Raw genomic sequence first — 23,390 nt, 5'->3', positions numbered from 1 at the left:
CCAGCTTTCCTGTCATAATAAAGGCTAAAAAGCTTCACTTGCTGACAAGTCAGTTTAAAGCAAGATCAGACACTACGACTGTACAAGAGAGCTGCACTTTATTTGACACACAATCACAGCAACTTATGTACAAAAGAAGGCAGGTTCAACTGCCTGCTGTCTTCTCACAGGAAAAACACACACATTTCTCACAGAATATCATGGCATCCACACTGATAAATTAGTATCTCCAGTATCAGTAGGCTTTTAAATTTATGTATCATTATATCATAGATCTATTTTCTGTATTATTTTTGTTGTTATATCACACTACTCTACAAATGGGAGAGTTACTCTGTGGAAAGAGGACACCATCACTGGTGACTTCTCTGGTTGGGGTGCGTTCAAGCATTCCTGACTCCTTTTCGCACTCTCAGCCACTATCATCATTGTCACATAACGTCACAGTAAGACTGAACATGCCCGTGTCACACATACCAAAATAATGTCTCATCCTTCATGTTTGTAAACCTATAACATAGAACCCTTCTCTGCTTTATTCTCACATTTCTGAGAAAACATGTAGACAACATATTTTTTTTTAAAATCACCGTGCGATTGCTTGAGACTATACATGCATTGTTTTGTATATACCTTTGTACCCATCGTCATAGTTTATTATTTAAACATCTTCTTTTGGACATAACAATTTGTTGAACTCGCTAGGAATGACTTGGCCTATTTACAAGTCAATTTTGTTTTTCTACTTTTGATGCCAAGAGTTTGGAACATCCACACATTCATGTAAAAATCTCATATACATACTATAGAATGTAGATTCATTATATTTAAAAAAAAAAAAAAAGATACAATGGCAAAAGAAAAGATAAAAGGTTAAATTCATAAAACTCCACATAATTCCCTTATTAATCCAACTTTCTGGTTTTTTTTACATTTATGGTTTAGCATAACTGCTATGTAAAGCCACTCAGAGGAACAGGTGGAGCAATATAAGCAACAAAAATGAGCTTCCACCTGCCTGAATCTTTCTGCACTGAGGATCCACATTCCTGCCATCCCTGTTCACAGGCAAGCATGACACAGAGATAAATTAAAGCCAAGTAATATTCCTTTTTTTTCAAAGCAGCAAGGCCTTGTATGACGCTTTCAGGCCCACAAACTCACAGTTACTACAACATTTGTTTCCGACCATCTCCAGTATCATTAATACCAGCTCAATCATCACGACACAGAATGGGGAGAAACAAAAAAAAAACAAAATTAAAAATAAAACAGAAACTAATCACAGTTACAGAAAAAAGTACCCTTCCCAAAATAAAACAACAGTAGCAAAATAAGCCCAACACACAGGCACTGGTCCAGCCTCTTATATCTTAAAGTGACCTTTCACATAAAGAGGCAAAGGTGTACACGAGCTGGACAAGTATTTTCAGGGAAAAGCTTTTTTTGTGTGTTTTTTCTTTACAAATTAAAATTACATAAAATCTAACTTGGTGTTCGTAAAGAAAAATTTAGAATTTAAAAATGAACTAACTTCAGAGTATATTACAGAGGCTAACTCTTATCTATACAGAGATTTTAAACAAATATAAAAATGTTCTGCATATGAATAAATAATCTCAGTGTGAAATGCAATATCTCTCAATGAATTAAAAAAAGAAAAATCTGTACAAAATGGTCACTAATATATAAAACAGAAGATATGATGACATTTTACAGTATATAATTTAATCTAGGCCTATATATATATATTTATATATATATATATATATCACATTTTCTTCACAATTATAATATCATACACAAACATCTCACTTAGATATATTTATATATGTATATTTCTTCTATGTTTCATTTCAAGTTTGAGTTTTTCTGATTGCCAGAGGCATCCACTGTGAGTTTTTTTCGACATGCCCTCTAAACCTCCAGCCATGTTGAAATCACAGCCCACTAACACTTGTCTTGAAAAAAAAAAAAAAAAAGTCCAGAGAGCACTGTCACGCAATTCTGGGAGGGTTTCATTTCAGACTTTACTTGGGGGAAAGCAGCCAAGCGTGCATGCTTCCTCCTCATTGCTCACCAGACGCAAATGCAGCAAATTTAACTTGGAGAGTTATGGATTTGAGTGTGGAACAGCATGAGTAAGTGAATTTCTTTCATTTGACTTCACTCAATATGAAACCCGGGGCTTGAACCTGCCTGGCAGAGCTACAGAGCACCCAGGGGTGAGACTTAATTCGCTGTGCTGCGAGCTTGCAGTTGTGCACACTGTTAGAGCTGGGGAGTGTTTAGTCAAATGCCACTGCTGCAACCTGACACACTGCATTTCAAGTGCCGTTTTCTTTTAGCTGCGAAAAATGGGAACAAACCAGTTCTCGCAGCTTCTTCTTTGGGTAAAAGGGTTATTCTGTCATTGCTGCTGATCTACTACTGTAATACAAGATCATTTGGGGGGTTCTGGCAGGAGCAACGTCTTAGAGGCACTGGGAAAAACATGGTTACAGGTCCTTGTAGATAAGCAGGCAGGAATATGTCAAAGGCAAAGAGCACTGCCTTGGTAAAATTGCAAGAGCGCTAATTATATATTGCACACATTGTTCATAATTGAGGCTCGTCAAACTTTGTTCTTGGATAACCTCAGCTGAGCACTTTTGACTTTCAGAGATCCTTCACACCAAAGAATGCAAAGTGAAGAGGGCAGTCAGACCCTTCCTCTCATCTCTTTGGGTCTTTTATTTCACAAGCGCTCTCAATGGACACAGGACGAGTCAAAGCCGGCCTTATTAAAGTATCCTTCAAACACATGTCCCCAAACTAATCCCCTCTCCTAAAGCTGCCTACTCTTTGACATGAGCCCCTTTTCACATGTTTTAAACCTCAATGCCACAAAGCATTGATTTCACACAGTCATGCTGGAGAACCACTGAGAAGAATCACTTTGTCGGTTACGGTCCATTCAGCTACTTCACCTCCCCAGCAGGCTGCCTCGAGGCAAACACGCAGGACAAGCAGCTTCCAAAGAGGTTCCTCGTGCAGGGTTCACACTGACAGACCTTTGATGTGCTTGAAAATAATCCCACCTTGAGTTTCTATCATTGAGAAACACTGAAGGCCTTCATTCATAAAAGTTTCATGATTCAAAATGCAGGTAATATAACCAAAGCGATACTTGGAATCTAATGTGTAGCATATCAAATGTATATGGGAATGCTTTGACCTTTGTGCTTGTCATAATTAACAAGAATTACAAAGTTAATTCTCGTTAATTGGGGATTTTGTGTTTGAGAGTCAACTGTGCTTGCTTTAAATGTCAATACTTTCCTCTCATGTCGCTCTTGGTTTGTAAGACTCACTTTTAGGCTTTTTGTGTCATCTGCTCATTTACAGAATGTATTATATTTTACAATAAGGCCTAAACTTTGATGTGATTAGTTTTGAACTCAAGTATCCCAAAAGAAAGGATCTATCAGTCTGTAGATCTGGAGGGTGAGATCAGATTAATATGGCATAATTTACCAGAGTGCTCTTTATAAGTGGTGAAACAGATGTGACCTACGATGATTATTCACATGAGATTGGCTGAAAGAAAAAAATAAATTGTTGAGTCTGTGCTGTACAGGTTGCTTTTTCAAGTGTGTGTGTGTGTGAGAGAGAGACTGTGTGTTTGTGTGTTGTTCTTCAGTGTGTGTGCTTAAGTCTTTGGGATGGGTTGTGATGTCAGGCTCTGTAATGCCAGAGCAACCTAGAAGATGCTACCGTGGAAACATCCTGATTGTCATAATTAACTAGTTAATACACACATATGAAAACCAACATTTGAATACAATTCATCGTTTGCACTTTTCCCTTCTGTTTGCGTAACCGTGCCTCTTTGTCGTTTCTTTAAAAAGACTTGTGCTATTTCAGGACTGCTGCCTTCTCTATATTCTTGTGAATGCACTGCAGTTTCCAGTTTTCCAATTAGACATCTACTTTAAATGTCCCTAATTGCTGATGCAACTATTTCGTTTGTAGGGTTGTAAATATAGATTAAAATGCAAAATTAAATTAAAGCGGACTCCGAGACAGGAGGGGGAAAACAACTGTGTAAGCTCAGTTTGTACAAACAGAGGGGAAAACATAGCACCAGTTTAGAGTTTAAAACAGGCGATTTAAAAAAAGCCACAAATGCCCTTTTAACACTAAACAGCTTGAAACCTCGTTCATCACCTTGGCCACCTTCTGATTTTTTTTAAATATTTTTTTGTTTTCCGAGTGGAATCACATTCTGTCAGGTGATGCAGGTAAGTCAAAACATTACTATCCTGGACACACACAACTACTGAACTCACTTGGTGATTATTGCAGCTCTTTTTTCTATATGATCAAAGTCACCGTCTAGATATTTCAACTATGCCACTAACAACCCACTGAGAGTATGTATGTGAGAATGGTGGTGTCAGCAAATACATCCAGACCACATCAGCTTATAGCAGGTAGCTGGTGGGAGGGGAGGCCTGTTTGTGCACTCTCTATCTGGGAAGGTGACAGAATGACTTTGTGGTAGAACTGCAGTAGAACTAAGGTACTGGATCAGAGTAGGAAACTTGTCCGTGAAGAAAACTGTGACTCCATTTACACTGTGGTAGACTGTGCAATAAAAGGAAGCAGAAAAAACAAGAAAAGAAAAATTCAAAAATCTTATAAGAACTGGAATATAAAGAATATTGTTCCATAATGCAGCGAGTTCATCTTTATGGTTCATGATGTGATGGTTGTGGTTGAGAACTGTATCCAAAGTCCTTATCCTCCTCCTATTCATCACTTGTTGCCAGGGTAAAGGTCCTTTTTCACAGGCTTGTTGCCACCATCCTTGGACCTGTTGAGGCTGGAGCTGTCGAGGCTACGCCTGCTGGGCTTGAGAACTCCAGAGGAGAAGGTAAAGGAACCAAAGGTGGGAGAGGAGGGAGATAGGGATGGAGTCGGGGTGCTTGGCGAGGATGAAGAGGAGGAGGTAGCAGTTGGAGTAGGGGAGGAGGATTGGCTGCTGGGCAGGGGCAGGGAGGAGGCTCGCTGCTCACGTAGAAGGCGGTGATGACGAAGGGCGGAGGAAAGGAGCAAGGCCTCAGCGCTCAGGCCGGAAGCAGATAGGCTTGCCAAGAGGGCCTTTGCTTGGCTTGAGGAGGCTGTAAGTGCAGGCATCGCCCCCTCCTGGGGATACTTCCTCAGACCAGGAACAAATGCTGCTGCAGGAGAGGCCACTCGGCCTGAAAAAATGCCCGTTTTGATACCAGAGAGGTATGGCTCAATGCTGCCACTGGTGCTGTAGGTCCCTTTCGCCTTCAGGTAGAATAGGGACACAGAAGACAGGAGGGAGCAGAGGAGGAATGTAAAGAGATGAGGTTTTCAGGGGTCGAAGGGAAAAATCATGAAAAATGAAAGTCTTAAAATTGGTTGTGGTTGGGTACTGTGCCCTGCAGCACCTTCCCTTACTATTACACTCAAACATTTCTGCGCAAGCATGCTTGCACACGCACACACACACACGCGCGCTTACACAGACTGGGTGTCAGACCATATATCAGAGTAAACATTGGGGATATGAAAGTAGCTGATAAGGTACAGGGAGCAGATGGTTGTGTGTATCTCTGGAGTCAGGTGAACAGGAGAAGAAGGAAACTGAAGATGCTGGACATGGACAGGTTGCTCACTGCTGCAGGTTTTATAGGTAGGGTAGATGGGCAGGCCAGGAGGTGCAGGGCAGCACAGGTTCACACGGGGTGACGGGGTAGGTGAGGTTGCACCGCAGGAACAAGTGTCAGAAGAAACATGTAGTGAAGGGGAGGGGAGTGAAAACAGAACAGGAAACAAACACAGGAAATTGTTATTCAGGTTGATATCAGATTGTGTGATGCAAGCCACGACACAGGCTGCCATCTTCACGTGATAAACAAAATCACTGATACCACTGAGAAGGTGCAACAGTGAAAGTGGGCAAATGACACTGTTGACCACCTTTATTTTGACACTTGTTTTATTAATGTTGACTCATTAAAAATGTACACATTCACTTTCAGTCCTTTTGTGTAATGCAGAAATGAGACAGTAGATGGCACTGTTTCAACAGTAGATTGAGACTTGTGAGCGATACCTTTACAACATGTCTTTGTTAAGCAGACTACATCTGAGAGAACAGTTTCTGTGTTTCATGTGCAAATCCATTTTAAAAAGTAAATACTCATTTTTTAATATATGGCAAAAAATGTGTTTTTGTACTTTTCAGATGAAGCAACAGGAGAAAAGTTGATTTCTGTGGCTATAAAAGTTTTACTCTGTGTTTGTTTTGGGTTTATGGGAATTAGTTCTGCTTGAAAAGACAGCAGGTGTGCTAGTCTAGACTGCACTGCTGGGAGGCTTTCATCTGCTCTGTTGCAGCTCCAGATCCTGGGCTGCCAACCGTTCCCAGAGAGCCGGGCTGTTCCTTCTGCTCAAGGAACTCTTCTTAAGCCTGGTGGACATATTTTTTCCTGGTCTGCGAGTATGGGAGAGCACCCCTTCATCTCACGCACTCGGACCTGCCTGCCAAATGATAACCTCCATGGATAGTCCCTTACTAACCCCAACTCATGCCCAACACCTTTAACTAGCCTGCTTTACTGCCAGAAGTAATAAGTGGAAATGGAAATAGGGTTTTGCGGCGTGAAAGTGATTCACATTGTCATGCCTTCCTTGATCTGTGCCAAAGCAAACGGAGAGAAATTGTGGCTTTGAACTGTCTGTTCTTATCCAACACATTGATTTGAAGGATCCTCATGCCTGAAATGGTCTAAGTATGTCTCAGTATAGCTTTATTGAGCAAGCAGCCCGAGTACAGCAGCACGAGGCGCTATCAGAAAAGCTCTGTTAATTTTAACACCTGCAAATACACATAGATAACGCTAGAATTAAATCTAAAAAAGAAACTAATTCTCCAGGGGGAATAAAGCTACATTTTATACTGTGGTAAGGTGTAGCAAGGCCATTACAAAAATCTGACTGGCCAACTTTATCCCTACCCCATAATTCTAATTTATGGTGATTGAAATGCCGCAATGTTCAATCAGTATTTTTTCTTGAAACGGCAGGACCCGCGTTTAACGAAAAAGTGGTCTCGTTTTATCTTAAAAATAATAAACTATCCTTCCAGCTGGCTTTCAGTCATGACGTGTGAATGAACACCAGCTGCCTTTCATGCAATCTGGAGGAAAGTGTCATTGTGCGGTAAAGATATTTAAATGTATTCAGATATTTAGGTCTATTTGTGTAGTAGCTGGAGCAGGGGACAGCAGACCATCAGGAGACTCTGAAGTGCTGTCCTCGTTCCTTGGGTTTGGACCCTATTTAAAATGCCCCAGAAATGTCATTACAGTTTGGCAAGAAGAGACAAAAGAGAACAATCTAAAAACACCAAGGGGAAATGGAAGGAGGGGTAAAAGTTTGGGACCATTTAGGGAGCTATGAACAGCAGATGTTTAAGAGAATAGCCTATTTTACCTTGAGTTCGGCGCCAAGGAGAGAGATCACCCAAGCTGGGCACATCTGATTATTGAAACAACAATATTTTTTAAAAATTAGCAGTGAGTTTGGTGGTGAAATGTTGATGGGAAGCACTGTGATTAACTGTAGTCATTGCCACATTTTACACAGTTCAAAAATATCAGCTAAACTTTAAGGTTTCATAAAATTAAAGAATAGATCATATTTTTGGTGTTTTTTTAGCAGCTGCAAGTAGAATTTCTCTTCAGAAAGATGACACACCAGATGTCACTGAGGGGTTTAAAAAAAAGATACCAGGTAAAGTAAAATGTAGATTGAGCAAAAGTTCTTAATTAGCTCTTAAAGGCAGTATGCAAATCAGCCAGCCGCCTTGATAATTTGATGAGATGAGCAGCAGATAATCAGCATGTTTTTTCCTGCCTAGTCTTTGCTCAGCTGTTTCATTATACTGAATTTAAAATGATTTAGTAGACAGATTTTGCCCCATCCATCTTTAAACTAAATTATCAGGCTCTGCACCATTTTCATTTGACATTAAAGATTTCAAAAATATTTATAGAGTTAATGATACAAGGACATTCAGACAGACAGACAGATAGGTATCACTAGTATAGCCTTAATTAAATTATTCACCAATTTCAACTCTTTTGTTATAGTTTTGTTGATGTTATATTGGACCTTTTATAGTAAACAGTCTGACAGCAAGTAGAGCAAAAACTGCTTTGCACTGATATCCATCCATCTATTTTCTTCTGTATACATAGAACCTATGAAACCAAAGGAAGAACATGTAATCACTACACAGAACGGGCAGTGGAACCCAGAACCTTCTTGCTGTGAGGCAACATTGCTAACCACCACACCACCATGCTGCCTTGTTTACTGATTACATTATCACAATTAAAAAAATACAAAAAACCCCAAAACACTTTCAAGTAGCTGTTTTTTAAGCAATGAAATTTGGTTGAGAGTTATTTTGTTATGGTTGTAATCAGGTGGCCACAGAGCATTGACTCAAACTACACAAGGTACACTACACTGTTCAACATGCAAAAAATCCATATGCAATTTATCCACATTGCAGCATTAACTGGTAATGGTAACCTCACTTATAGGGATTGTCACATAATGCATAACAAGAGCAAGGGGTCACAAGTCTGCGTCACAGCAAAATTTATTTCTGAGTTTCTTTTTCCTCCCTCGAGCTACGGCTCTTTGTTTTGTTGTATTAGATAAAAAGATAAAAAGACAATTTTTGTGCTAAATTTCCCCCTGGCAGCTTCCTCCCACGGTCTAAAACATGCAGGTTAATTAGTGTTTCTAAATTTCTAAATTAAAGGTGTAAATATTAATGGCTGTCTGTCGCTCTGTGTTAGCTTTCCAGTAGACTGGTGACATGTTCAGGGACTACATCACCTCTCTCCCAATGACAGCTGGGAGAGGCTCCAGCACCCCTGCAACCCTGAACTGCATGAAGAAAATAGATGGAAGAAGAGATGGAAATTTTATGAAGGAAACCGAGCAGATAGGGAGGTAATGGTGCAGATGTCTGCACAACTTTCACGATAGAGCTACTTTGTGACCAGTAGTAGAGGTCCAGATTACAAGTAGCCAGTGTTTATTTCCTCAATGATTGTTAACTGTGCATCAAAACTGTTGTCAAACTGCCAGTTTGCACATTTACGCAAGCCCGTCTGTAAATGTTCATCCATGAGGATCGCCACCATTAATTAATGTAACAGGAGCTCAACTAGTGATAGTTAGAAGCATGGATATTTCGGACAAGTATCTGACCAACTAACCTCTTTAGCCTTAAAGCAGCTAACAAACTATGGCAGCATTTTTAAAAATGGAGTCCTACCAACATTTTAACATCAATTTAATAAAGTGGCCAATTATTATATCAAGTGCACTTTTGCATTGAATAATTGTTTTTCACTTGTCTTTATACAACACCTGGAAATGTACAAAGGGACTAGTAGTCCCTCATCGTTAAAAATAATACAAAATAGACTTATTGGCTGTTGTAGCGCCTACCACAGCTGACTCTTTATTCTCCTACACTAAACCAGCTGGTTATTTGTTTCTCTTTGTTATTCATCACACAGTTGTGGTATGCTGCTACCCTTAACTGCTTGGCACCGACTTCCCACGCCGACAATTAGCTTTGAGTGTCCACCGTCCCTCGGAGGATAGCGCTTTCACTCGTACAGCATCTTTTCACAATGACTGTTTTGAAGTTTGTGGACAAAGAGACTGTGCTGCCTGTGAGTGTCATACTGAAATAATGGGATTAATTTTGCTTTCATTACACAAGTGTAGGCATCCACTCAGCTTCCAAATCTCGGGGAATGAGCGAGACTGACAGAGGAAGAGTGAAACGGAGAAAGGGCCAGCATGCATAAATTGCAGAGTAGAGAAAGCGGAAAGGGGAAGAAAAAGACATAAAGAAGAGGAAACCTGAAAGACTTTATGGTGGAAAGAGAACTGCCCTCTTCATAATGAATAATCAGTGATTGCCAGTGACTCAAGGGGTGATTATTACATGGCTCTGTAGAGATTCTTCTCAATCTTCTCTCAGTATGAGGCAACCAAAGCCCCCCATGTCTCAAGTCTCTGGCTGTCTGCCTAACGCATTCATTTTTCAATCTTTAAGACTGAATTTGTGTCTGAATGCTCTGTCAAATTCTGTGGGTTATGAAGGTTTAGGTGCACTTCACTGCTTCGGTTATTTTTCAAATTACATTGACATTAAGCCTTTTTCCCCTCCTGTGCACCGGCATGCTGTAAAAATCTTCTCTTGGCTTTACTTGACCGACATGCTCCAACAGTTCAATTTCCTTGCCTCTAGAGGCCATCTAGCATCCTTATGTCCAGTCTTTTGCCTTACTTTAAACCTCTAAAATGCCAGCATATTAGAAACTGAAAAAAGAATGAAAAGCCAGCTGTCAGGCATATGCATAACAACAAATACTTAGAGAGAGAGTTTATGAAGTTTTATAAATTAAACTCAAGCACTTTTAAGAGTTTCTTCATACCCAATTTTCTGTCAGACTTCAGAAGAAAAACAGAAGTGAAGACCTGTTAAAGATGCAAGCACGTCCATAATGCTAATACATGAAAACACTTTAATAGGTTTAAATTATATAATTAGAAGCCACGTAAGACTTTCAGACATGAAACACTGCTTAGGTAATTAAAGTGCTAATCCTTCATCACTCTAACCTGTGTGACATGCATCTCTCTGTGGGACAGTGCCTGCAGAAAATCCGTTGATCCAATTCAGCATTCCCGTGATGATGAGCCTGTCACAATAATGTGCCATTAAAAAGTTTATGATTGTTGGCAAAACTGGCTTTGAATTCAATTCATCACTTCTGCTGTCTGTTAAGTTTGTATCTTGAATGTTACACAGACTGTAATACACAGAGGGCGAGGAATGTATCACGCTGAAAGGTGGCAGTGGTTCTGCCGGGCACAGAAAGGATCGAGTGGCAGTGAAGAGTGGTAGTTAAGGCCCATTTAATCTTGATCTGGTGCAGAGTGGATTACGTGAATGGATGCACACACACTTGCTTTTCGAGAAAATAACTCTGAACGAAGGCTTGCTGAAGTTGTGGGGAAGGTGGTGTAAACATTAACGCAAAATATGTCTCTATTTGAGGAACAAAGCAATTAAATTTGCTTAAACACAGAACAAAATCAATACTATCCTTTCTAGCTTGATTTTTGGTAGGCCCAGATTTTTGCACTCAAAAAAATATTTATGCCCAAAATGCTGATGTTAAGCCATTTGACTACATAAGTATAATGTAAAAGAGTAAATTTAACAGAATCTGGTCAAATTAAATGTACATTCAGTGTATATGGCATTTTTCCCTAATAATTAAATACTTCAATAAATAAACCTTTGATTTTATATATTTCAGTTGCATTTTACTAAGAATGATAGTTTCATATTTCTCTTTGAACCTCTGACAGTTTCAACTGTAGTGACTCTGTGGGCATAAAGGCAGTACGATTCGATAATGATCATTATTGTAATTTTCATGTTTTTTTATATCTCCATTTTGTACAAGCCTTCATTAAGTGCTTAAGATGGTTACACCTAAAAGCCACTTGTCCATCTTAGGGATCATGCACAGACACTGCCAGATCAAGTGCATTTTGGCCTCAACAGTGCAAAACATAAAGGCAAATTGTACCTGTTGCTGGCCCTGGACCTTCATGAAGTCCTCTCTTTTGCCACTTTTAGTCTTTTCTGTGCTGTTTTGTTGCAGGTGCTTCAGTTTGGAGGCAGCCGAGGAGTGGAGAAACTTCCCGCTACCGGAAATAGTTCCTCCCTAAGAATAGAATAAACAAGAGAAGAACAGAGGAGAACCATTAATAACACTTTGTCACACAGCAGATGTCTGTAGATTTCACTTCCCCTCTACAGTGTCTTCAATTTAAGCTTCAGACACACATCTACTTACTACAGAGTTTGAGTCCAGCCTTTATTAAGTCTTTCTCTTGAGACTAATAAGGTTTTTAAGACCTCAGCTTATAGTTGGTATAAAATGGAACTATCCACTTCACAGAGTTTCACTATCTATCAGCAGAAGATGACAAAGACCAGAATATAGAAATGCGGCATCAAAACTGACGTTGCGTAGCTTAGCCTCACCACAGGATCCACGAGGCAGCGTGCTTAATGATCTTTCCTGCTGAGTTACTCTATTGACTCTCTCTAATACACAGAAAAACAAATACACATCCAGTCAAATTTCCATCCAACTGTGCCTCATCTGCACACAGAGACATTAGCTGAAAGGAAAACTAACAAAAGATTAACCCTAATATCAAATAGTCAGTTACCCCTACTACATTAAATCAGAGAAGAAAGACTTGTAACCACCTTCCTTCTGCGCCAAATCCTTTTTTAACGAGAAGCAGAATTTTAAAATTAGATCATAAAATTTGCAAGTAAACTTGCTGTTTGATGTGCTAATTAAAAACTAAACTCTAATGGGTTCTGAAAGTAGATTTCTTGTCAGTGTGAATTTGGTAAGTGCGCCAGCAAATGTTGGACAAGAGTTGGAAGAAGGGTCATGTTGAAATGATGAACGTGGTTGAAGTTGGAGTGATGAAATAATGTGTGAAGACTCTGTAATCCTCAGCCGTGCCCATGGGAGTGCTTTCTGGCTCTACATCAGAGGGCTAAAACTCACCATGACAGTGTGACTGTCAAGTATTGCAGCCCTGCCCTGAGTGGTAGGCTACAATCAGAGCAACAGGGAGTGCTACGCAAGCTGTCAAGACCTCTCAGACAAGTGGCAGCTGACACAGGTTTGATAATTACTAATCTTTTGTTGTGTAGCGGTCAGCTGGAGGTGAGCTAAAGCCAGGCCACTGACAACATCTGGTAATAGAGTTCAGCACATGGTCAGTACATATTAATGTGAAGTATATTAGAAGTGATACTAGGCTTTGGTAAGAAATCTTTTGTTTTTTAAACTTATTAGATTGAATTTTCTCTTTGTAGTTTTATCTTGTTATTTGAAAGCAGCTAAACAGTTTAAATGACTCGGTTTATGTCCTTATGATTAAACATTTTGGGTCAGCTGTTTACATGGATTGTAAATTTATGTGGATGGATGAATACGCACTTAATCAAAACAATGTCACAAAAGTGCTGCATCTGCATTTGTCAGTGGCTCTTTTATCTGTGACGCATGTCTGAATAGCTCCCCGAGAAAGGATTTCTCACATCTGTTTAGGGCAGAAGTTGCTGTAAATGTGTTACTCTTAATTCCTTGCATTGAAATGATTCGAAAGGGCAGCAATTAAATGCAGCTTATTAAAAAGGTTATGAGCCTCGTCCTGTTTATTGTGCTTGAGGTGTTCATATGGGGAACTTCTACTGTGTTTGGTCTTTTAAAGTGAACATTCACAGAATAGAAATATTAGGCTCCATGTAAGCATAGCCACTGTAATGTGTGCAACAGGCCCTTTTTATAAAAGCCATTCTGACTTGTCACAGCAGGGCATTTAAGTAGGCCAACATGAACAATACCAGGACCTGGCCCATGTACAAATGCTTAAACTCATTAATAATGTTTCTGTTTAGCTTGCAATGACACGTCAAAACAGCTGCTGCAAAAAGAGCATAATTTACAACAAAATGATGCTGGATAATGGAAGATACAGCTTAATGTAAATATGTCCTCGCGCTACCTTTTAATAAAGCACAACCGCAGTTGTACTGCTTTGTGCTTAAGACGATTAGTGAGGAAAAGAGAGTTGGATTTCAGGGCAGAACTAAGATAAGAAATTAAATTAATTAGATCGTACTAACCAGTAAAGAGCAGAAAAGGAGAAGAGGAAAATGCATTTATTTTTTATTGCCTCTTGGTGTAACAAAAGGCAAAATTAGCTAGACTCACAGACAGATAGGAGATACCAGGACAGATCAATAAAAAACAATTAACAACTCTGAGCTCAGCAGGAGAGCAGCCCCAGCACTAATCACAGAACAGACAAGTAGGTAGGAAGTCTGCTGTCTGTCCCCTCTGCACGGTTTCGATTTCAAATACAGTCGCATGCCGATTTAATCAGGGAGCAGACATCAGAAGCTGGAAAGTGAATTTCCAACAGCCATCCACAGAGAAGAGGTGAAGAAAAAAGAGGATGCTGCTTCAGAGCAGGAATGGACACAGGAGGTGTAAGCAATAAACCTGGATTGATGATGGACTCGAGGCAGACGGCTTGGGTGGGAGTGGTGGCTTCTTTGCCTCAGAAGTTTGACTACCAGCCGTCGGTACGGGGCTACTGTTGATGATTGTCTGACTGTAGAGCTGCTCTCTAGTAGCATGACCACTGATCTCTATCAATGTGTTTTCCAGCTCTCGAATAGTCTCCTCCAAGCTGTCCAGCCTCTTGTAGGTGGTGCGTCGGACATCTTCTGTCATTCTCCTCTGAGTGTCCGCAGACCTAGTTGACTCATTAGAGTTAAGAGTACTGCTTACTGAGCTCAGCTGTATCTCAGGTATTAATCTAATTTCAGGTTTGTGGTGAAATGTCAGCATGCTAGCCCCTGTCTCTATGCCACTTCTGAGAGCCTCAGCTAGAGACATCTGCTGGTCTGGGGCATGGGAGAATTTTAATTCGAATGACGCCACAAGGGAATACAGCAGTTCGTAGGCCTCTTTGACAGTTTTTTGTACCTTGAAGAGCACTAGCAGAGGCCGGTGACTCAGCTGAGTTTCAGACAGTTCCTTAGTCTGCGGTGAGATGATTAGAGTGTGAAGAACATCTCCTTTAGTCTCACTGAGCTCTTGTACCTCAAGAGGAGACACCACTCTCATGTCCAGATCTGTCACCAGCAGGGCAACTTCCTGTTCGAATTCACTATCCGAACACTGTTCTCGTTGTGGAGGACTTTCAAATCCCCCTGAATGCTTTCCCCTTGAAATTATAGTCTTGCCGACTGAATGATGACCAGTCCAATCTTGTGATTGAGTCTCTTCCACAAGGTCATTCCCTAAATCTCTGACAGAATCCTCTGAGTTTGTGAGCGAAGCAGGACAGCACTCTGTCAACACGATGTTGGGGACAGGAGACATGTGCCCTGCCTATAAATGAAGAAAGCACTTGAGTTTTAAATTTAAACACACTCCAAGAACAAACTTCAAGTGAGATTACAAACCATGGCATTAAAAACACCCAAGCACATCAGAAAGCATGAAAGAAATATTATCACATTGTATCTAATACCTTTGTAGATAATGCTACCAGGATGCTCAGTGTATATTCTTTACATACTGACTCTCACACACAAAAAACCACAATATTATTAATAAGTGCAAATACCTGTTAAGGACTGATGACTTTTATAAACATATCTAAAAAGTTGTGTAACAGGTGTAAATGGAAAGGATTAGAAAGATTGTTAATGAACATACTCAAACTGAACCAAATTACTCACTGTCAGACAAACCTGACTCTTTCAGTTATTGCTTTGGGTTTGCAGCGCATTATTGGCAGAAACCTCTGTATAGCTCCTGTCCAGAAACACTAGATAAAAGACAGCCTATAACCCCAGTTCCGAAAAAGTGTAGATGCTTTGTAAAATGGAAATAAAACCAGAAAGCAATGATTTGCAAATCACAAAAGCAATGTATTTTTCTCAAAATTATTTAACCTGAAATGAAAGGTGCAACAAAAGTCGGAAAAGAGCATCTTAGAGAGGCAGACCTTCTCAGAAACAAAGGTGGGCTGAGGTTTGCCAATCTACATAAAAGTGGATCTAAAAAATGTGGAACATTTTCAGAATAATGTCCCTGAAAATAAAATGAAAGTCTTTAAGTAGCTCAGCCTTTACAGTATATCATCAAAGGATTTAGACAACCTGGAGAAATCTCTGTGCACAAGGCCAAAAATCAATATTGGATGCCCTCAGGTGGCATTCTCTGTGAATACAGTTCGCTGTGCTATCCACAGCAAACTGCATTCAAATGCAAGCAGAAGCTCTGATGCAAAGAAGAAGCCAAATGTGAACATGATCTAAAAGAAAATGCCACTATCGTTTGGCCTAAGCTAATTCAAAATCGACTGAGGCAAAGTAGAAAACTGTTCTGTGGTCAAACAAATCAAAATTTGAAATTGGATTTGGATAACATGGTGCCGGATCCTCTGGACTAAAGAAAAGAGGAATCATCTGGCTTGTTATCAGAGTTTCGTTCAAAAGCCTGCATCTCCGATGGAATAATGGTGCATTATTGCCATGGAATCAGCAGTTTGCACATCTGGAAAGGGTAATACTGATTTTTAACGCACCAATACTACTTATTGTGCTCTACTCAGTTTGAGCACTTAAAGCATTTTCTTACTACATGCCTCATTTCCACACATATACAAGTGCTTTTATCTAAGCCTAAACACTTTTTACCTAATGTTCACACACTCTTACTTTGATACTGCATTTATTTCAACAGTAAGGCTCATAGAGTCCGTGTGCTGAACTTGCCTGCTTGCAGTTCAGACATTTTACAAATTGAAAGTATTTGGCGCATACCAGAAATGAAAATACCACAAAGAAGCCCCATGACTTCTGAGAAGCTAGAATCCTATATCAGACAACAATAAAACAATATTCAAGCAACTAGTCTACTCAGTTCCCAGCTATATAAGCTTACATAGTTGCAAACGTTGCCCTGTCCTGACTTTTGAGACATGTTGCTGCCATCAAATTCCAAATTACTTTTTATTTTTACCTTAAAGTTTTAGCTTTTATTTGCATTTTATACAGCGTCCCAAGTTTTTTGGAACTGGTGTTGTAGTTAATAATTCTTGTGTGTAGTAGCGGGTGTAGAAGAAAAGAGATGGAAACTTAGTAGGTAGATCACTCAGGGTAAGCCAAAGGGTTACCTCACAGCCTGAGGCCTCAGGGGGCCACAGGTCCAGTCTGGATGGGTGTAAACTTTTCATACTGCATGGGCTAACTAGCAGGGAAAGGGGAGCTGGCATAGAGAGCCTGAGCGGGGCTCTCTCAAATAGCTGAGGAGGAAAAAAGAAAGTTACAAACTGTCATTATCTGCAAAATAAAAACACAGCAGCAGCTGAATGATCAAACTCAATTACTGTTGAGTCTTTACTCTATTCAGTTTCAGCAGGTCATCTCTAACACAGTCCAAGCAGCTATCAGGATCCATCTGTCTGGCTGTGATCTGTGAGCCCTGGGTGATGATGTGTGTGAGTGAGCAGTATGTGATCTTTGGGCTCTCACAGTGCCAGGGGCTGGGGACATATGGCACCTGCTGCTTGAACATGTGGTAATGAGGGTGAGCATATCTGAACAGACATTGTCTGCCTGTGTGCACACAAAGACTTGCTCCAAATTGTGGACGTAACATGAATACTAAAAACATTTCTTTTGTTTTGTTTTTTTCCAATGAACAACAGATTATTGGGGATATTATTAACCTTGTGTTTTCTTTACCTCCAATTCGGCAGCAATTTTCTCCTCCTCTCCCTCCTCTTTATCTTCAGAAGCCAGTGTGGGAGGTGTTGATGAAGGACGAGGGTTTTCGGACACGGTCCTCCTCAGTTTTATGTGAGGTTTCTGTCCCTCTGTCTCTTCAGATTCAGCCTTCTAGGGCCACAAGAACAAAAAGGGGTAAGAACTTGTCCAAAGCTGGTGTGAGAAGCTTGCAATTTTGTCTGAAATATATCAATAGGGGAATTTTAATATGATGACTTGTAGATTTGAGGATTAAAACACTGGAATTGTTAAATGCACTATTTTTTTCAGTTACCTTTATGCTTTTTACAGGAATTAGTGGCTCCCCACTGCGAGTGGTCACACCGGGAGATGAGGGGAAACTGCGTCTAGGCGGTGGAGGTGGCGGGGACTTGGAGGGTTTCTCTGTGCGATACCGAGGTACTGTCAGCTCATCTGAAAACACAGTAACATGTCATTAGAAAGAATTATTACATTATTAACACTGAATTTTAAAAACAATATCATGCCAACAAATCCAATTCAGCTTTATGTATGGAGGAATAAAGGTGAGGCTTTTAAAAATATGATCACTGTATCAACTGTAAAGCTTGGTGGTGGTAGCATCATGCTCTGGAGCTGTTTTGCTTCCAGTGGTACCAGCACATTGCACAAATCCACAGCTAGAGACAACTGGCTGTTTCAACAGGACAATGACCCCAAACACGCATCAAAACTGGTTTTGTAGTGGATAAAACATTAAGCTTCTGGAATGGCTTTCCCAAATCTCTGAACTCAAAGAAATGGAAATTGAAAATTTGTGGACTACTCTTTTAAGCCAGGTCTGTGGCAAGAAAAAAAACATTTTAAATAAACTCTATCAGTTCTACCAAGAGGGATGGCCAAATATCCAGCCAGAATTACGCCATATGGCATGCTTTACATACTTGTTGATGGCTACAACAAGCATAAAGTTGAACTGCAACTTTTAACCTTTTAAAGGAAATTTAACCAAGTATTAGTGGAGTGTTTGTATATAACTAATTATGTATATTTAATTCTCACACCGTGTATGAGGGTCAAAATACATTCAAATTAAATTCTTTAAGTCATTAAAGATGTATACTCTTCAATCAATCAACCCTGGAAAAAGAACAGTTTAAAGAAACAATTAAAAGCCCAAATTACTATAATGTAAGCACAACCGTATGTTTTTAACATGCAGTTTAATAAACTGATTAAATAACAGTGATTGTTTATTGAAGAATTAAAAATTAGATTCATTTAAAAAAAAAAATTGAAACAAAACTCTGATCTAACATACTAATGCAGCCTGAGCCTCATCTCACCAGAGCCACGCCTGGACCCTCCCTCTTTCCCAGAAAGCTTGTGCTGGGGCTTGTTGGCACGGTGGTCTGGGGTCGCTGCCCCACTCTGGGGGGTCTGTGTTGATGGTGTGTTGGAGGAGGGCTTAATCTGCTTGGCAGCAAAATCCAAATCTGGAATAGCCTTCATTAGTTCAGCCTGGGTCTCTTCCAATAAACGGTTGATGTCCTGAGCACTGTACTGGGTTAGACTGGCCCGCTTCTCCTCCCAGTCCCGCTCTGCTGCCTGTGAAGTTGAGAGGTGGATATGAGCAGTGTATGAACTCAAAACTATAGTTATGCCTCACTGGTTTACTGGTTTGCATCACAAAGTATTTACAGCAGATGGTGAAAAACACGTAAATAAACAACAGAAATAATCCCTACCAGTCGGACCTCCATGGACAAAGCTTTGTCAGCAGCAGCACGACGCTCAAGCTCTTCCAGAGCTTTGCCCTTGTGGGGAACAGGAGGATGATTATCCTTGTGAAGGCCGGATGGGTTGCCATGTCCACGGCTGAGGCTGGTGTGAGGGCTCCAATTGGACAAGCTGTTGCCTCCCCCGAGATCGTTGATGGCGAGTGGTGGGCTGGTGGGGATTTCAAAGTCTGCAAACTTTCGCAAGTCCTCGTTGTGCTTGGATGATGAACTAGTGAAGTCTTCTTGCTTCTTCCATACTCCCTCATTTGCTTGTCTAGCAAGACAGAAGAAGAATTAATTAATCAACATTTTTAAATGTACCACAAACAACAAACATGTATTATACAGATCTCGAAATGAAAAGGAATTGCAAATGCTAAAAAAAGACCCAAAACACTAAATGCTGAAGGATAAAAACTTCCACTGCAACTGAATGCATTTGCCAACTTACTGCTACCCAAAAGATGAAAGAAAAGAGCAACATTAGATGAGCTCTTTTATCACTGAGATTAATTAAGCCTGAGAGTGAGGCGCTTTTTGGACACAGGGCTGATTAGGAGATAGACAATGGCATGCTGAAGGAAAAAGTCCTTCAAAGTCCTCTAGTCTATACTAACCGCAAAATTAAAACTGTTATTCATGTGACGAAAAAGGACATTCATCAGTGTGACATTCAATAATGCCAATTAAGTACAACAATACTGGAAGCTTGACTGCACACTTAAAGACTGCTTTTCTTCACACTTGATGGATTTAAATCACTTCTATATCTCTTAATGAACTCTGACTTAAAAAAACAGCAAATGTTTAAGCATGAAAGTTTCTGATCTGGATCAACAACATTATCTAATCAATTTTCTTGGTCAAAGGCCTCTCCCGCTGCCTCATTTATGAAAATCCATAATGTTCTGCTGACACACAAGCACATAGGGGTGAAAACATTATGCCTTTCGCAGAGGTGCAAATGGAAAAACCGGGCTGACCGGAATTGATTACAAGTGGATACAGGTCAGTCAGTGTTCGACATATTTAAGAGCTTTCAGATCATATTTAAGATCTTGAGAATTTACTGGACAAGTGTTTCCTTGTCAGTATTTAAAGGGTTATTAAAATCTCTAGACTTTAATGTTGTTTTTTTAGTGGAATACAAACTACCAAGCAGGTATTGTTGTACTATGTCATACTTGCGCATGGTAGCAAGGGTATCAGTTATAGTCTTGCATCGTTTTAACAGGGCATCAAGTCTGTGTGGCTCTTCCTTCAGGAATTTGACAGCTTCCACCTCCACCCGGAGCACCACCCGCATCTTGCTCTGCAGACCCGGGAATTGATCTTCAGGAGAAAGCAACAGATTAATACAGGGAGCCAACTGTGATCACACAAAAAAATGTCTATTACATTTGTCCAAAATGTTTTGTGGTAGGCAACCATAACCTTTTTCAATTTAGGTAAATGGTCACTGAGTTCATTGAGACAATGAGTAATCTGAGGGTGATTAAGTGCTACAGATTGGCTGTTCGTGACTACAAGTTAATCAGTGCATTGATGAGTAACTAGGGCGTTATAAATTGTCTGCCAGCATAAAGGGCTGTGTTTTCCTTTTTGCGCCAGTGTACAGTGAAATCCACCAGAATGACTCACTTTTCAGCTCCGTGAGTGTTTCTCCCAGCTTTCTCAGAAGAGTGGCCTTCTCCTCCAGCTCCTGCACTGTCACCAGCTTGTGGTTGACAGACGACTCCTTCTGGATCTCCTCCACTGACTTCTCCAGGTCGCTGAGATGGAACAGACAGAAGGCTGAACACCAGGGATTCCTCCGCCACACTTAGATTCGACTGAACATTTATCTCAAAATTGTGATATTCAAGTTTCAGCCATGCTTTTGCCAATAAACTGTCTCTCAATCAACTGGGAACTAGATCAACAGTTTGGGCAAGCTGAACTGGAGGAGATACAGATTAGTTTTCAAAAGTTTCATGCAGCAACTGAAGTAAGAAACTTTTAAAATAGCTATATAATATGATGCCTTCAAGAAAACGTAAACTACGCAAATATAAATTTGTTAAGCGCTAATGTTGAGTTGATCTAGTCTGGTCCTCAAGACATATGATGAATAAAAATTCAGTGTATAATTAATCAAAAATAATTGGCTGCCACTAGCCAGGCAAAGTACCAGACATCGATTAGCAGGGATCATCTAACAGTTCAACTAATTATTCTGAAATCCAAGTGCAGAAACGAGTGACATTCAATAAGTCTTCTTCGACTCACAGAGCGATCCAGCAAATTTCAACAGAGTGAAAATTTCCACATACAAGACTGAAGCAGGTTATCTGATTATTAAATCTCAAGGTAGCTCTTTGCTCTCATTTTGCAGTCACTTTAATTAGTTGTTGGACAGTCGTGTACCTCAGATCTTAATAAGCATCTTGCTCTGTGCCGGGCTTAATTATAGCGACAGCTTTATCCTATCAGTGTGTTGTAAAAGAGACATGAATTTTGCTATGTCTGATATAATTATAAAATACAAGTTAAAATATATCGTAAACTACACAAATGTCAACCAGTATTCACCTACAACACAGATTGCATTCATAGATTCTTCTATATTTGGAAACCCCCCTTTTTTTTAAATTATTACTCGTTTCTATCATCAAGCGTGTACTGCTCAACAACTGTTATACAATGCACTGCCAAGAAACAAATCGTGTACTGTAACTGACTGGAGTTGCTGGATGATGAGCTCCTCCTCGTTGAGATATTTGAGTCTTTCTTCCTCCACCAGGAGGCGCTGCCTCTGGAGAGGATCCTCCTGTTTCCTCAGGGCATCAGTCACGCGCACATTCAGCTCCGCCTCTGTCCGCTTCAGCAGCGTTCGCACTGAATCCTGGTTCTCTAGCTGCATGAAAAAAAGCCACACATTAAAAAACAACATCACAGAAATACACATACGCTCAGCAAATATTTGGAAATTAGCTGTGGGAATGTTAGCCTTCTTGGTCTTTGGAGCATTGCTTGCTGGCGTTATGAAAGCTGCTATTTCATTTATCACAAAATAATGTCACATTAAGGAGGAGAACTGGAGCTGACTAAGGCTTTACAATGAAAACTTCAGCGATTTGCAACAACTGCACACCTTTTTCTACCTTGTCCTTGAGGGGTCAGGTTCTCTGGCATCTTTACTCCATGACCTTCCACATGTGAAGAACACTTAACTCTGTCCTTCAATGTATATTAATTTTCCAGTCAATATTAGAGAGTTTTAGCCTTCATGATGTAATGAACAATATGTTCTTGAAACCACTGTGAGATACAGCCAATACTTCACTTTCTGCTGTCTGTATTTGCATTAGCATGTGCACACAAAATTGTTCTAAACACAGAGGGCTGAAATACCCTGAGGAAAATGAAACAGATGCACCAAGCATGAACTCCACTTGCTTTCAGTGTTATGAAAGGAATATTCTACAGGACTATGCATGTAACACAACTCCCCAAGATGAAATCACCTAGTAAGCAAGAAAAAATGAATAATTGATTATTCTTTTGTTCCAGGAAGTGAAGCAAGACAACAATATCGCTAACATTTATAATTACCCAGTATTCCCTGATATACTGCCAGCAGCAGTGATGTAGATGCATGAGGCCAAAAGCAAGGAGTACAGTAACACATTAAAGAAAAATGTTTAATGCATCTAGAGAGATAGCATGCTCTGCTGCCTCTCTCTTGCTCAGTTGCCTCTCCTTTACCCTCTTGCATAATTCATTCACATGTAAAATTGAAGCTGCTGGCCATCAGCACGGGCAGCAATACAGGCCCAGGTGCAGAGGTCACACTTGGGCACACTGACACGCGAACAGCAAACTGTTCTCTCTTCGGTGCATCACAACCATTGGTGTTTGGCTCGCCATCTCACTGTTTCGCTAGTTGAAAGCAGCCTTGCAACTGCTCTTACGGAACAAATAAAAGCACTACATGCCTATCATCTCTCACTTCCATTACTCAATTTTTCATCCCTTTCCCTGCAAGAAACTCCACTCCTCTGAAAGTGAGAGCATTTATCTCATCTCTTTCTAATTCCTCCTGTAGTAACCATGGCACCACTTCAAGCGGA

At 40.2% G+C, this 23,390-nt stretch overlaps 2 protein-coding genes across 9 annotated transcripts in view; both read right to left on the bottom strand.

Annotated features, from left to right (window-relative positions):
- Window positions 1-95: 95 nt before the first annotated feature.
- Window positions 96-23,390, bottom strand: part of srcin1a (SRC kinase signaling inhibitor 1a) — a 91,535-nt gene continuing 68,240 nt past the window's right edge. For 5 of the 8 annotated variants that reach the window (XM_063472214.1, XM_063472219.1, XM_063472216.1 and 2 more), the window contains 10 exons: window positions 21,999-22,174; window positions 20,920-21,050; window positions 20,463-20,610; window positions 19,246-19,552; window positions 18,844-19,105; window positions 17,811-17,950; window positions 17,495-17,647; window positions 11,721-11,858; window positions 7,513-7,557; window positions 96-5,319 (listed from right to left, as the gene is read on the bottom strand). In XM_063472214.1, coding sequence (XP_063328284.1) covers window positions 4,801-5,319; window positions 7,513-7,557; window positions 11,721-11,858; window positions 17,495-17,647; window positions 17,811-17,950; window positions 18,844-19,105; window positions 19,246-19,552; window positions 20,463-20,610; window positions 20,920-21,050; window positions 21,999-22,174 — 2,019 coding nt within the window. In that variant the 3' untranslated portion in view covers window positions 96-4,800. Of the gene's footprint in view, window positions 5,693-7,512; window positions 7,558-11,720; window positions 11,859-17,494; window positions 17,648-17,810; window positions 17,951-18,843; window positions 19,106-19,245; window positions 19,553-20,462; window positions 20,611-20,919; window positions 21,051-21,998; window positions 22,175-23,390 lie in introns of all 8 variants that reach the window. The other 3 variants (XM_063472215.1, XM_063472217.1, XM_063472220.1) reach the window with 3 other exon arrangements.
- On the bottom strand, window positions 13,942-17,324 carry LOC135932901 (uncharacterized). The gene is made up of 3 exons (XM_065470635.1): window positions 17,151-17,324; window positions 16,924-17,052; window positions 13,942-15,128 (listed from the first exon to the last, which is right to left on the bottom strand). Exons 1-3 carry the CDS (start codon window positions 17,322-17,324, stop codon window positions 14,193-14,195), a joined length of 1,239 nt encoding a protein of 412 aa, XP_065326707.1. The 3' UTR covers window positions 13,942-14,192.

Source organism: Pelmatolapia mariae, linkage group LG4, assembly GCF_036321145.2.
Source record: "Pelmatolapia mariae isolate MD_Pm_ZW linkage group LG4, Pm_UMD_F_2, whole genome shotgun sequence".
In the NCBI taxonomy this organism is placed as follows: domain Eukaryota; kingdom Metazoa; phylum Chordata; class Actinopteri; order Cichliformes; family Cichlidae; genus Pelmatolapia; species Pelmatolapia mariae.
This window is presented reverse-complemented; position numbering and strand designations above follow the sequence as displayed.